The 15,937-nt window shown below is 43.7% G+C and overlaps 1 protein-coding gene across 1 annotated transcript in view; it reads left to right on the forward strand.

The window, feature by feature from the left end:
• Window positions 1–15,937, forward strand: part of LOC132972880 (copine-8-like) — an 80,526-nt gene that overhangs the window by 11,018 nt on the left and 53,571 nt on the right. The window contains exon 2 of the mRNA XM_061036015.1: window positions 7,960–8,000. Within this exon, the coding sequence (XP_060891998.1) occupies window positions 7,960–8,000 (41 nt within the window). The remainder of the gene's footprint in view (window positions 1–7,959; window positions 8,001–15,937) is intronic.

The raw sequence follows: 15,937 nt of genomic DNA on the forward strand, positions 1-15,937 counted from the left end.
GTTCTCCTATAATTTCTGTTCTTTATGGAGTGCTGATGTTGTGGCTTTCTCTCAGTGAATCAGGATCCCTTTAGTTCATTATTGGAGACACTTTCCCCCCCGGGCACACCACACATACAAACACATGCACACACACTCGGGTCTGAGAAAATCGTTGCGAGTTAAAGAGTGTCTCAGGTGCTTCAAAGGTGGATTGATCAGAACAGCTCAGAGTTTCTTCAGACTTGATTGACCTTATTGATCTGCTGTCATCCTCCTGGCAGGACAAGCTTGTGCCGTTCATTACTACACCTTTGTTTACCAAGGGGACCTCTTCATTACACAGTTCAGAGCGCCACGGACCAATGCTTCTGCACTAACAGAAAGCAAACCTTCCATTTGGCTGCAGGGCTAAATGTCAACCTAATGGGCTTAGGTGAGGTTATGTGATGGGCGCGACCGCCCACGCTGCAATCTGGAGCTCAGTGACTCCAGGAAGCCGAAAGGAGAGGAGATTTTCTTGCTGAGAAGGTTTTTTTTTCCTCCTTGTGGTCATGTGGAGTTGACAGAACCGAGGCCGCTACTAACCATGGTGGGGTTCAATGCTTCCAAGCCCACCATGGTTACTCAGGCTAAAAAAGTATATCCACTTTACAGCGTGTGTTCAGTTAGTTGGGGGGAGCTGAGTGGTCAAAGGCTGTGCTGGAAGTTATTAATGGCTGTGTCACAAAGTTGATACTCATAGGATGCAGGGTATGAGAAAATGGGGGCTGGAGCAGTGTTTGAATTGTGATTTTTTTTTTTAAATCTCCCAATGCATTATGCAAATGTCTATTTGGATTTAAAACAGGATTACTTAACGCCTCTTAATTGTCGATAATGAGAAAACACACTTATGCCCGCGGGTGGGCCGTCAGGGTTAGGTGACATATCAATACAGACACGTGTGTAATGTAGAGTTTTCTCAGATATCATGGCCTCTCAACAACTCTGCTGCAAAGCTGATGTTCTTCTTGTGTTTTGATAATACCGGCTGATGTTGAAGTTAACGTCTGTGTTTAGTTGAGGGATTAATGGTTAACAGAGTTAGATTCTGACTAACTGGGCCAATCTTTGATCCTAAATGGATAAAAAAATTAAAAATGCAAATATGATCGGATAATATACTTGGGTATTGTTGAATATACTGTGGCAACCGGCGTCTGTGTTTAGCAAACAGTGCTGTGAGATGTGGTTGAAAGCACAGAATGATAGAAGGAAGACATTTCCTCTTATATAAGTTTGCAATTTCATATTGTGTGGATGTTAATGGAAACCAAAGGCTCGCTGTGGTACCTCTCCCTTTTTAATCCTTTGCATTAGGCCCTTTTAGGCATTAATTAGACGGATTTGCTCAAAGCAAACAAAAGAAAATATTCCTGTCACGTCACAAACAGGCTTAGCTGTTTTTTTGTCTTTACTTGCTTGGCATCTCATTTTGTTGAAATGGAAAATACTTCTTCTAAATCCTAAGGCTGTATTCCCCCCCCCCCCCCCCCCCCACCCCCTACCTCCTCACATACAGGTATTTAAAGCTCCAGCTGCAATGTTTAGGAGGCCATGATGTAACTGGTGGGATTTCAAATGTAATTCTGGTGTCTGGGAGGGACCACTCTCGTAAATGTTTGATGAACGATGAGGCACTCTGCTCGGACTGCACAGACGTTTCACGGGCTGCCCGCGGTGGAAAGGGCTTTTTAAAGAGTCGCCCATCTCTACAAGGGCCAGGTGGAAGCCCTGGGGTGCTCATGAATCAGAGGGAGGGTTACCATATCCATATAAGTGTGTGCAGCTCTGCCAGCACTCAAACACACTCAGTTGTGCTCTCTCATTCAAACATACTTGAACTCTTTTTTTTTTTTTTTTCACATCTCGTTCCCTGCCTGCGCTCATTCTCCTCTGGGAGCCAACATATTACAGTATTTCTTTTTATTAGACATTGATCCCATTTGGCAGGTGAAGTCGCCCACTTCTCACTCCTACACAATCTCCCAGACTTTCCGCCTGTCACAAACACAGCCCTGATATGACTAGGCCTGATTCCATCGCTTATTATCATTTATTTAAGGTCTCTAAGCCGGGGAAAAGGCCAGTGGGCGTTCCCTGACAGCGAGAGCAGCCGAGCGTGGCGTTTTACCATCTGGGCCTCACTGGGATCAGCACAACACGAGTGCCTGATCTAGATACATCACTAGCCATCAACGGCTTCAAGACACTCACTGCTTGTCATACAGGACAGGATGGGCGACAGAACGCTCACCCCGCAGCTAGCATGATAGCAAGGGCCTCTTTCCTCGCTCTCCCCGCTCTCCCTCTTCGTCTCTGTCTGTCTCTGTCAGCAGAGCGCGGTGCGGACGTCTCGCTGCTGACATTATTGCAGCTTAAAGTGGTGCTTTACACAAAATCTCCCTTTTTAAGAGTCAAAAACGCACTCTGTAGGCTTTGAAAGTGGCTGTAAGGAGGTCAACTTGAATTCATGTCAGTCAGAAGATTCCAAATGTGACAGTGGAAGCAGTGAGAAAAAAGGCTTTAAATATCCAAAGAAACTCCCGCAGCATGATCTGGATTTTTTTCCCCCTTTCCCCCCGTAGACTTCATGCACACGAGATCCAAATCCATACATAAACATTTAATACTACTAAATTCAAAACTCTGCTGCAAAAGACGGCACTTTAGCTTATGTCAATCCTCAGCAAGTTGAATTGCTGAAGAAATATTCACTCTTAAAATTGAATCATCTTCTTGCATGTACCCTGCAGGGGTGTTTACTCATCTAGAAACCTTAATGCCTTAATTATTTTTAACACATATTAATCAATTGACTCTTCTTCTTCATATGTACATTAACACAGAGAGTCGTTAACATTTAGTATCCTTTAGAAACAATTAATGATGATAAGAGAGGAAGAGAGACTTGCGCTTTTTGGCTTGATAGCCGGGGTTGATCCAGAAGGGGGTGAGGGTGGCCTGTGTCCCACTTGAAACCTGATTGGCCACCCCAGATGCCACCTAAAAATCCTTAATCAACTATTAAGACTGTGTTGCAACAGGCTGCTAGTAGCTTTCATTGCATTTCAAATGTGATACATTTTTGGTATTTAAAAAAAATGTGATTAATTGTGATTAATCACAGCCTCAAATGTGATCAATCTACACTTATTTTGACATTTAGCTTTTTGTTGATCCCCTGAAATCTGCAGGATTTACACCGGGAAATAGTTCTAAAATATTGAATAGTCTCATCATTTCACTATCTTTAAATTTAGGGCGTCTTTGTTAGCCTGGGCAGCCTCTGCAAAAATAATCCTAAGAAAAAAATGCACAACCTATTTGTGTCATGAGAAGTGGAACTGTTGCGGTTTTTAGAAAAAAGGAGAGAAGCATAAGGAAGGAAATATCTGGTACAGCGCTTACATCAGTTCGGAAAATCATTATTTTTTAATTGTCTTTTGCAAGTTCTCCGACTTTTGGAATAGTAATTGAGTGGTATTTTACTTAAAAGTCACTGTGCAGGGGTATGACATTTAAACACAATCCTGTGAAACATATGAGGCCACATGTTTCATGCAGAGTATCCATACGGTCATTTTAAAGCTGTAGATAGTGGTTTTGTTACCACAGGTATGAATGAATTTGCAGGTGTTTCCCATAATTGTAGCCTCTAACTCAGTCTTTTTAATATAAATCCTGTATTATAAAGTATAGTCGGTCACTTAATGCCTGTATTACCATTTGATGTTTTATCAAATGCTCCCAGCTGGTCCACTATAGTTGTCTTTTGGGGTAACATGTCCTGCTGGACTTTCTGCTGCACTCATATTATTTAATCCTCCTGGGTGAGGTCTATGAAAGCTTTATGGGGTTTTAATGTAAGATTTGGCAGGAGTACAAGCCGAGTGGGCGAGTGAAGGGTTCACCCCATCTCCTCTGGGTGTTGTCAACCTCCTGGCTACCTTCTCCTGAGACCTGGACTCTTTAAGACAAATGGCACACCACTGACGTAACACACCGGGTCTCCCTTCCCTGAGCCCGAGGTGCTCCTCCATATCTTTCTTCTCACGTCTCTGACAGCTCCAATGTGTTGTTTTTCTGTGCATATTAAATTCCTTCAGAGCTGTTTAACTGCAAAGTACCTCAGTGGTACCGAGCATCTGTTCTGTGATGGGACTCTTTGTTGCATTTATCCCCCCCTCCCATTTACACCCCCTTCATGCAGAAAGCGAAGACTGGAGTGTCATGTAAATTTGATGGCAGCCTTCACTGTTGTTGCCAGCATCCAGGGAGTGCAAAAAAAAGTGAAAAATAGGTCCTCTCTTCCGCTGCTTTCTCTTTCTGTTTGAAATATAAATGGGCTCCATTTTAAGCTCAATTTTATAGTCTGTTTAATGTTGTTGCCTTGATGACGAAAATGAAATAGCTTTTGTTCATCAACTCAGGGGAGGATTATGGTTGAACAAGTTCTCTTTCATAGTATTCGTTTCGTGTCTCACTATGGATGACGTCTATGTCTGGAGGGGAGGGGACCCTCCCCCTATATAATAGGCAGGCATAGCGTCAGCCGTCATTCAAAAACCTCTTCTCGCTTCTCACAGAAGCCTTTTCGACACCTGTATTAACTAAGCTAAGCTGAAATGTCCGCAGACTGAGCGCACAACTCGGTCGCTGGGCGCTTTGCTGGTCGTACAGTGTCACTAGTTCCTGAAGCAGTAGCAATACTCTTTCAAGCTAGTTCGTGGTTGAAGTGGCAACACTTTAGCCTCAAAGTAGCAATACTTTTCACCCAGAGTAGCAATACTCCACTTATCAATAAAGGTAGCAATACCGTTTTGATTTTTTTCTCTTATAGGTAGCAATACCGATTCAATTTTAAGAGTGTTAAACACCATTTTCACTCTAAACGCTAGCGGGAAATAGCAATATTTACCCCTTCCCAGCCGACATAGCTGCACAAGCTTGTAGTCGGTCTTGCTAGCACCTGTAGCCCATTGGCTAACCATGGAGACGGCTAACGACAGTGAAGCCACAAAAAGCCATAAGCTATGCCTCTGCGGCAATAAAATCTCCAGTTGGGACATTCACACCGTCTGTGTGGCGTGCCTGGGACTCTCCCACGCCCGGGCCGCCGTAAACTCAACGGCCAAGTGTATCCACTGCGCTGCGTTCCCCCAAAAGCTTCTCCGTCGCCGGCTAGCCCGGCAGGCTAACATGTCCGGGGGAGACCTGCTTCTTGCCGAGGCTGCCGCGCTGCCGCAGGGAGACATTGTCATGTCCGAGGCTCTGGCCGTCACACCTGGGCTGAGCTGGGCGGATATAGCCCCTCCAGCCACGGACATCGTTTTCCCGGTGCTGGGGGCAGGGGGATTCGGAGGCTTCACAGCCGCCCGTTCTACCCTGGGAGATGCCGAGAAGGATGAAGAGTCGACAGACTCGGAGCTCCTTCTGTCGGACGATGAGGAGGAGGAGGAGGAATCCCTTTTCTCGGCTAGCACCGGGGCTGCGAAGCCTCTCGGCCCAATGAAGGTGACCAACCCCCGACATCATCTCCCCTGGATCTCGGCATGCAAGATATGCGCAGACGAGCGGCCGGCAGGCTGAATATCCCATGGCCCGTCGCTCAAGCCGAAGCTGCTAAGTCCCGCTTTGATGGCAAGAGACTGCAGAAGGCGAAAAAAGACGGGAAAGCAACTGTTGCCGTTTTTCCCGGAGCTGCTCGAGGAGTTAGCTGTCTCGTGGAAAGACCGGCCGTACTGCGAGAAACGGCCAATTCTACCGTGGTGGCCTATGTAAACAGACAGGACGGGCTGATGTCCCCCCAGTTACACACACTGGCACACAGACTGATGTGTGGGGGAGTGCACACCTGCTGTCTCTGAGAGCTACGCATGTGCCGGGCATTCTGAACTACGGGGCAGATCTGTTATCCAGGGGCAACCCGCTGTACGCAGACTGGAAGCTTCACCCCAAGGTAGTGAGGCAGATTTGGTCACGATTCGGTCAGGCAACTGTGGACATTTATGCTACAGTGGACAATGCTCAGTGCCCCATGTTTTTCTCTCTGAGAGATCAGGGAGCCCCGCTGGGAGTGGATGCACTGGCACACGAGTGGCCGAAGACCCTCCTGTATGCCTTTCCACCAGTAGCACTCATTCATCCCACTCTGGCCAGAGTGAGAGAAGGAGCACTGTCAATGATTGTGGTAGTCCCACATTGGCCAGGAAAGCACTGGATGGCGGAGATTTTTCAACTCCTGTCCGGCCCACCGTGGCCGTTACCAGTGCGCAGGGACCTACTGTCTCAGGCGCAGGGAGAGATATTTCACCCTCACCCAGAGAGGCTGGCCCTGTGGGCCTGGCCCGTGAGTGGTTCAGTCTAAATGTGGTGGGACTCCACCACAATGTTATTGATACTATTCAGTGTGCCAGGGCCTCTTCAACTTGGAAGTTGTATGAGCATAAGTGTTTGAAAGCTTTTGCTCAGAGTCGCACACTATTCCTTTTCAGTGTTCTGTGGCAGTGATTCTGTCATTCTTACGGAACCTTATAGAGAAGGGTAAGGCTTTCTCAACCATCAAAGTGTATCTGGCAGCTATTTTGGCTTGCCATATTGGTTTTGATGAGAGGACTGTGGGTCAACATCCATTGGTGTGTCAATTTATGAAGGGTGCTAGGAGGAAACTGCCTACATCCAGACCACTAGCTCTGTTGTGGGATCTCCCCACGGTACTGGATGCTCTCTCTGGCTCCCCATTTGAACCTTTGGAACAGGTGGAGCTGAAGATGTTGTCCCTGAAAGTGGCATTATTGCTGGCATTAGTTTCAGCTAAACACATTGGTGAGATACATGCTTTCTCTGTGCATCGTGCATGTACTAAGTTCTCCCCGGGGAACACCAGGGTCAGTTTACTGCCTAACCCTGCCTTCATACCCAAGGTTATGGGCACTTGCTCTTCAATAGAGCTGGCTGCCTTTAACCCCCCGCCTTTTTCCTTTGAGGAACACAGGCGTCTGCATACTCTTTGCCCTGTCCATGCACTGCACATTTATTTGGAAAGGACCCAGAGTTTCGGGAAGGGCGACCAGCTGTTTGTGAACCCACACATGGGAAAGCCAGTGTCCAAACAGCGTCTGTCCCACTGGATTGTGGGGGCTATTGCTCTGGCTTACACTAGCAAGGGCCTCCAGCCCCCTGCAGGCCTAGGGGCACATTCCACCAGAGGGCTAGCAACCTCATGGGCTCTCTTTAAAGGAGTCTCTATTCAAGAGGTGTGTGCCGCAGCATGCTGGGCTTCACCACACTTTTGCTAGATTTTATAAATTGGATGCCACGGCGCCAACCATGGCACATTCAGTCCTCAGTTCGGTTTCTTCTTAGGGCGTGGCTCCCTTTGTGAGAAGGGCCACTGGGGACAGTTGTCTTCATATCAGGCTTGTCTGGCAATACGGGAGTCAGTATTTTCCCCATAGTGAGACACGAAACGAATGCTATGAAAGAGAACTTTAGGTTATTTACATAACCCCGGTTCTCTGAGTAGCATGAGTGAGTGTCTCACCAGACCACCCTCCTTGCTATGGAAGCGAGGAAGAGGTGAGCTTGTTTGAATGACGGCTGACGCTATGCCTGCCTATTATATAAGGGGAGGGTCCCCTCCCCTCCAGACATAGACATCATCCTTGCCAGCCAATGAGGGCTGGCGTAGTGTTGTTAAGCTTCTGACGAGGTCACGCAGGAGGCGTTCCCATAGTGAGACACTCACTCATGCTACTCAGAGAACCGGGGTTATGTAAATAACCTAAAGTTATCAGGGTTAGAGAGGGAGCTAATTAGGCGAGTGTTAGTGATGCAATAACTACCCTGTTCCACTTTCTTTGATAAAGTCTGAGAGCTGCGCAGTCAATTCTAATGGCAACATGTGTCTTTGTTTTGTTGTGTTTTTTTCCCCAGAAACCTGCTGGACAGAGACACGTTCTCCAAGTCTGATCCAAGTAAGCATGTCTCCCATCACACACACACACACACACACACACACACACACACACACACACACACACACACACACACACACACACACACACACACACACACACACACACACACACACACACACACACACACACACACACACACACACACACACACACACACTCCAGCTCCCAGCAGGCCAGACACACATACAGTATGTATATACCAACACATACAGACACAGACACCTGCACACTTAATTCTGCAGACAAACTGAAATTATCAACCAACATTCACCACATGCAGGCAGGTTTTAACTGTACAAACACAGGCTTTTCTTTCACTGCACATGGGCACACACAGCCACAAAAAGATGCACACACACACAGACAGACACATGCACGCACGCTCTGCCTCGCCTGTGTGAATCAGTAGACATTTGCATATGTCAGGGGTCGTATTCGTCACTGTTCTCTGCTTGAGACGTGAGTGAGGGGAACCAGATCATCCTCACACACACTTCCCTCCCACTGCCACTTCCCTCCTACAGATAAGAACACATATACACACACACACACACACACACACACACACACACAAATACACACTTTCCACTCCCTTGACAGCAGGGGTTCAATTTAGGCAACTGGTCCAGTGGTTTTTAAAGGCCAGAACTGCAATCCAACAGACATTTGCCTTGATAGAGAAACCCTAAGTGTTGTTTTGAGGGCGTTTTTCCTGGTAAAAATTCAAACTGAGTTCTCATTTTGAGTCAGAATGGCTTTGTGTTAAGCTAACACGCAAACACCAGGGCTGGGCATTAAACCTTAATTCCTTTTCGGTGCAGACTGAAATCTATTGGTTGCACAGCGCATCAAAAACAGCCAGATACCCAAAAACTGGCATTTAATTTGCAATCTTGTTTACTCCTGCCAGCGTCAGACTAAACAGTATAAGCCAGATAATGGCCTGATCAAACACACATGGGACATTGTGGATCAAAAAGATTGTCAGACAAAAGCCATTATCCTGCCTCGTGCACCTCAGTGGGAAACAACAGATTCTGGGCTTCCAACAAAAAGTGTAATTGAGCTCGTTCTGACAACTCCCGATGTTTTCAGAACATTTATCAAAAGCAGCACATATCACTCGACTACTGCAGAAGACATCATCACTACTTTTCATCTCTGGACTCTTAACTTTTAGATCAGGAGAGAAATACTGAGTGTAATGCAGCCATGAGTTTAAAGTGAAGAAACAAGACGATGTGATGCACTACTAAGTTTAACAGAGATGAGTTTTTATTTGTAGCGCTGTTGAATTGCACTTTGAGTTATGGCTAGCTGAGAGGGAGAAAGGTTAAATATTATATAAAACTTATCCAAACCGTTTAAATCTATGATTCGCTGCGTTCCCGGGAGATTTGTGATCCATTGAACCAGCTGGCGTTCCCGTTGTTTTAGATTAGAATTCCTTTGTTGTTGGTTTTCAAAGGAGACACATTATCTGCATAGCTCTTCTTCTTTTCAAAACAAAGTGACTCACATGTTAAACATCGAGTAGAGCATCTTAATGAAATACAGCGTCTCCCCGTTGCTCTTAAGGAGACACAAGGGAAAGATGTGAACAATCCTCTCCTTAAAAAAACATTTAATCCTACGCTGATTCTTCATTGATTGTTCTCAGTTATGACAAACTAGATGATTAAAGAAAGCTCTCTGTCAAAAATGGTAGCAATCTTTTTAAATGAGATGGACAGCAGTTACTGAGTAATACAGTCAGGACTTTTCTGTCGTAAGTGTCTGTGTACTGTAGACAAGTAGGAATGTATATGTCAATGTATGTGCGTATGTATGCCTATGCAGATGTGCATTTAACTGATGCACATCTGGGACATCCCTCTGGAACTCACTCCCTACACACTGCACCGACCCTCCAACTTCCAAATCACTGATCAAAACTCACCTCTTTAAACAAGCTTTTAAAGTATGATTGTGATGTATTTTCTGTTTTCTGTAGTTTACCTTTATTGTTGTTGTCTTTATGATTTGTGTGTAATGCTAGCGCTGTAACGTTAGTCTGTCCTTACTGTGCTGTTCTTTATGTTTTAACTATTGTAAAGTGTCTTTGAGTTTTTAAAAGCGCTTATAAATAAAATGTATTATTATTATTATTATTATTATTGTGTACCGTAAAATCCGGTGTATAAGACGCACTTTTAATACCTATTTTTTCGTCTTAAAAGTTGGCTGCGTCTTATACACCGGTGCAACCAATATACCAGTACAAAATACTGAAACATGCGCCGTCATTAAGGCGGGGAAGCAGCCACTATCACTGCAACCTGAGGAGATTAAAAACCCATCCCCATTTATTGTGTATTGAAAGCTGACTGCACGCTGTGCTGGGAAAGACAGCGACACAGACCAGTCAGGCTGTGCGACTTTTTCCACATCTTTTCTCCCTCACGAGGTCATAATCATGACTTTACAAAAACAGTGGTATATTGTTCCGTAAATAAACATTGTGGAGTGCTTTTTTGATTGAAAGAGTTTTATATTAAAGTTAAAGAGTGACCAGCGGAGTCGGGCAGCGCGACTTGCAAGCTAGGAGTCTGTGCCTCACAACTTTCCTGCAGGCTGAGAGCTCAACTACCGTACTGTAGCTAGTAGGAGAGCAAACTCCTGAAAGTGAAAACAGACGGGACTTTAAGAGCGACACAGCTGCACAGTAAATGCACGTTGTAGACATCGCTTAACACAATATAAATAGTCACGCAGGAAAACAGTTTAAACTTTTTTTTCTCTCTAAGAGACCTTCAAAACAGTCTTTTATACCGGTGCGATTTATATTCCGGATTTTACGATACATATGTTTTATTTTTTACTTCTTGTTATTTTTGATAATTATAGTCCTGTTTCTTGAGCTGTTGTGACAAAGAAATGTCCACCATGGGGGATCAATAAAGTTTATCTTTATCTTTATATCTGTATAATTATAGTTACATCTATATGTCTGTACCTGTCTGTTAATATATACGGGTAAATATTTGTTTTCCCCCGGTGTGGGGCTGTGTCTTTTATGTAAACGTGTGTCAAAAGGAGCCCAATCTCAAGGTGATGTTCTTATTTGTAACTGTTAAAGGCTTTATATGCGATTTTTCACACTTAAATATAATAGAAATCAAGTATGTCCTCTGAAAATAACTCTGTGAGTCATGACTGTCTACAATGGGTGTAACACCCGAGTCCCACTGTCTGTGATGCTTTCCGAGTTTTCCGAGTCCTATCTTCAGTTTGTTGACATCGCCAGGACGGCAGGCAGACTCCTCCCCTCATGAATAAAAGTTGTTTAATTGAGGGACTAGAGAAAAGAAGAATAACATACTGTACTCACTGCTTAACTGTGTTTCTAGATCAGTAAATTTACATGCAGTGTGACGATACGAGCATATTAAAGATCGCTAGCATTAGCATGCTAACACAACAATGCACCGCAAGTTGTTTTGGTTTCATGCTGGTGCTCAAGGGCTACATCTGCTGGATCAAAAAAATCGCATATAAAGCCTTTAATTGGCTGTTATTATGAAACAGTGGCAATAAAGTAAAAAAAAAAAAAAAAAAAAATGCTAGCAATCACATCACCATGCAGGGTTAGTGGTGTAAAGCTGTTATTCCATTTGAAGTCTGACACTGTTATTATTATATTGTTTCTCAGCAAGTTCAAGTATCAGAAAGGAAAGAAACATTTATTATAACTATGTGACCAAAAGCATGAACACTTAGATCGTTTTAGAACAATTACCATCAGTAGTATTGAAAAGTGTAGACACCTTCAAAAGGACTGACCTGCGAAGCAAACCAGAAAGAGCTGGAGCGGTTTATTAACCTAAACACTGAGTTAAGACAGAGTGGGGTTATTGGGATTGAAGCGGAGGATCCACTCTTAGATCATCAGTGATCATTTTAGTGTCACTGTATAGATGAGGGGAGTCCTTCTGTAAGGTGGTATTTGCTGGTAGAACTACAAAATGATCCAGTGTAGAGAACTACAGACTTTTGTATCCTTTTGACATGGTATCAGTACAGATATAAAGTATTGCTTTTTTCAATACTAGAATAGTATTATAATAGTATATGTTCAAAATATCGTTGCAATAACGTGGCAACCTTTCCCATCTCTTAGTCAAAACCAAAAAAGGATTAATGTATGATTCTAACATGTTAACCAAATTAAAGTACAAGAATATAGTTTATTCAGATCCTGGAATTAATCAATCTGTAATTTAATGTTTCAAGTTCTTTGTGTTCTCCTTATGGTCAGATAGCATTAAGCCGTTAAAAACTCTTGATTTTATAAAACCCATACAGAGGGCCGTTTGTCATCCTCAAATTCTTTGATCAGATATTAGTACCAAAACTCTGATATCATATCAGCAACACCTTTGTTGAAAATGAAACATAGCCTGATTAAATACAGAGCGCGGGTCCTCTCCTCCTCACGCACACAGGCCCACATGCACACTCGAGCTTGAAGATTGTAAAGCAGATCCTTGCTGTTTTTGTCGTGCCTGCTTTGTTTTCCATAACAGACTGTGACAGTCCTGTCTGTTAAAAGCCCTCTAAAAATAAACATGATGGGAGGGGGGGGATACTCCGAGTTATGATGAAAAGGTGAAGTGGAAATGAATGTATCTTATCTTTTTTTATCCTCTATTCGTCCACAGTTTGGTTAGCATGCAGTTTTTTTTTTTTTAAGCACACCCTTGCTATATTCTCTAAATATTCAGCACCTCGCCACCTGGGTGCTGCACAGTGAACCCAGCGGTGTTTTTTAGTGATGGCCACGGTGTGTGTGAACCCATAATTGATGAGCTCCCAGAAATAGAGGATTGGACCTTTAAGTGTCAGACGGTGGAAGAGGAGGATGAGCATTCCTGCCCGCCCCAACGTTTATGCAAGGAGGCACTTGTGCTGCGTCCATGTCTCTGCTCTGCTGACAGCACTGGCCCCAGTCACACAGCATTAGACCGCCTCAGCAGAGCCACACACACACACACACACACACACACACACACACAAACACACACACACTCACAAAAAGTGCACACATCTAGGGCCTCAGGCAGGCTCACGCACCATATTCATATAAGCTTATAAAGCTGGACAACAATCCAGTGTTTGTGTTTTCTCCATGTTTGTGTGCATGTGTTTTTTAACCGCTGTTCCTGTGGTGCAGGGATGCGGATGTGTGCTTTGATCATAGTGCTTCAGCAGATTGGAAAAGGGCATTTAGCAGACAGGAACAGTATCAAAGTATACACCGTCTCCTACATTCAAAACAGAGGTGGTGTTAACGCTGCTATGGTCAAGCTCCGTCCCTCATCACGGGCCTGATGAATAGCAGGAGTTGAAAGTGCACCTGTAGGTGCGGACGACAATGCATCGCTATTTACAGGCATGCTATTGATGTTTTGCTTTTTTCCCCCCCACACAACAACGCAGAGACCATGTGTCATCTCGTGCTTCATTGCAAGATTAAAGGATGACTTTATATTCAGCCAGCTGAGCCCAGGCCTCCCGCACACCATCCACAATGCAACATATACAACATCCAGACTGACAGTGTGCCAAAACACGACAAGTATGAGCACTCCTGCCTCTGTACCAGTAGCAGGATAATAAGGATGTTTGTTCCTTGTGTTTTTAACGTCCAAAAACAGCATGACATTTACAACATGACTGAGTTAGGGGAAAAAAATAAAAGTTTTCTGCAAAAACATAAGAAATGCTGTAGTAATTCTCATCTAAATATGGACTCGATTCATAAAGAAGGAACAAGAAAAATGACATTCATCACAAAAGCTCACACTGTAAAACAATTAGTCATGATATTTATAGGAGCGGCTGTGGCTCAGTTGATAGAGTCGGTCGTGTTTCAATTGGAAGGTCGGGTTCGATCCCCAGCTACAGCAGCCACACAACACAAGACACTTAACCCTGTGTTGCTCCTGCTGCTTCGTCAATGGAATATTAATGTGTCTGAATGGGTAATTTGCTTCTGATGGACACTTTACATAGCAACTTCTTCCATTAGTGTGTGAATGTGTAGGTGTGACCTGCGTTGTAAAAGCACTTTGAGTAGTCAGAAGACTAGATTTACATTTTTGTGTTTGTCATCTCAACTAATGTAAAGTTTTCCTCGTTCCTTGAAATTGGTTTTCAATTGAAAGTCAGAAAAATGTACCTCATGTAGACCCAAAGTTAACTATATAATAACAACATTAACTGAGGTGACTGAATAGAGCAGTGTGTTCACACCTAGTTCACATCCTGGTTAGAAACAGCAGACAAAGGAGCACACTCAAACAGTAATAAATCATCTGGTGCACGACCGCATAAAGAATACAAGAGAACAGAAAAGTCAGCACAGTCAATGTCCTTTAAAGTACGTTGAGTGTGCTGACTGTGAATGAAAAGACAAAACAACTAAATTAGAAGTACAAGTGAAGTGAACTTAAGGGTTAAGAGTATAAGTTAATTTGACGAAGAACGTTTCTTTTGTTTTTCTTGAATATCAATTTATCCAACTATCATCTCAAATTCAGTCAACTCGAAATTTGAAGGCATCCTGCATGCTGACGGTCTGCAGGACAGTGGATAGTCTTAAATCGGAGTGAGAGAGAGTGAGGAATGACATGCAGGAAAGGAGCTGCAGGTCGGATTCAAACCCTGGGCTGCCCGCTTTAAGAATCACAGCCTTTGTACCAGGGTTCGAAACCCACCAAGCGCCAAAAGGCGGGTCGATTTTTTCCATTTGGCGGGTACATTTTACAGAGGTATCAGCCACATGGCCGGTTAATGGTTATACCTGACAATCTTTTATAAAAATCTATGATGGGAATGAAGAGCGTTTGATGTAGCTGCAGCTACTTTTCCTTGCTCTTCTGCTGTCTGCATTCCGAGATACACCAACATACATTACTGCATGCATGCGCGCACAATTTGAACACACACAAAAACGCCAGCTGCCACGCAACGGAACACAGGTGATGCATGATCTGCATGGAGCGAGTCAGGAAAACACGTGATAATGTAACAAATGTGTATGTGTGAAACAAACACACAATTTATTGTTTTGGCCGGTGGAATTGTGCTTGGTTGGAGACAATGATGAGGCAGAAAAACTCAAGGGGGGGTTATGGTTCTTGCGGATCTCTTCACCTTGTCTGACTTGAAATGTTCACTTTAAAATTAATATATTCTTTCAAATAATTGTGTTCCTTATTTAGTAGAAGTGTAATGATGCAGGTATCATGCTAGCCGCATGGTTCCTATAGTGAGGGGTTTGTAATCGTAGAGGAACCCCTTCAGGGTGAGACGATACCTCTCTGCTTCACATCAGGGTTTCCACTCTGTGATAACAATAAGTTCACTGTACATGATTCCTTACATAGTTCAAACAACACGTTTTTTTTTTTACAGTGTAATGATTTGAAACTTGATTTCCTCTCACAATCACAACAGTTAATGAATCCATAATGAAACTACTCGCAGCTCATACATTAACTCAGGCATAAATTTGCAATGAATTAATTCAGTCATTAATGATAATGAATGTAAAGGGTGAAAGGAATCGCCTTCATATTCAGATGTCATAAGATCAGCTAGGCCCCTGTGTTTTATTGGGTGCCCCCCCTGACAAGACCTTTCATTTTAGAGCTTTTATGCTAAATTTAAATGTTTTCACCTTTTGACCTCGGCGAGCCTCCGTCCTGTAGATAAAAAGTAAACGACTGTGTTCAAAATTCTTCTCTTTAATTTTGTACACAACCAGCAGGTTTGAACATCGTCGAGTCAGAAGTTACAAAACTGTTAATAATGATAAACAGGCTTTTTCATTTCCACAACTTGAAGGTACAAAGGTTTTATGAGCCTTCAGAACCCGTTGCAAAGCTTCT

Source organism: Labrus mixtus, chromosome 4 (genome assembly GCF_963584025.1).
Source record: "Labrus mixtus chromosome 4, fLabMix1.1, whole genome shotgun sequence".
Taxonomy (NCBI): Eukaryota; Metazoa; Chordata; class Actinopteri; order Labriformes; family Labridae; genus Labrus; species Labrus mixtus.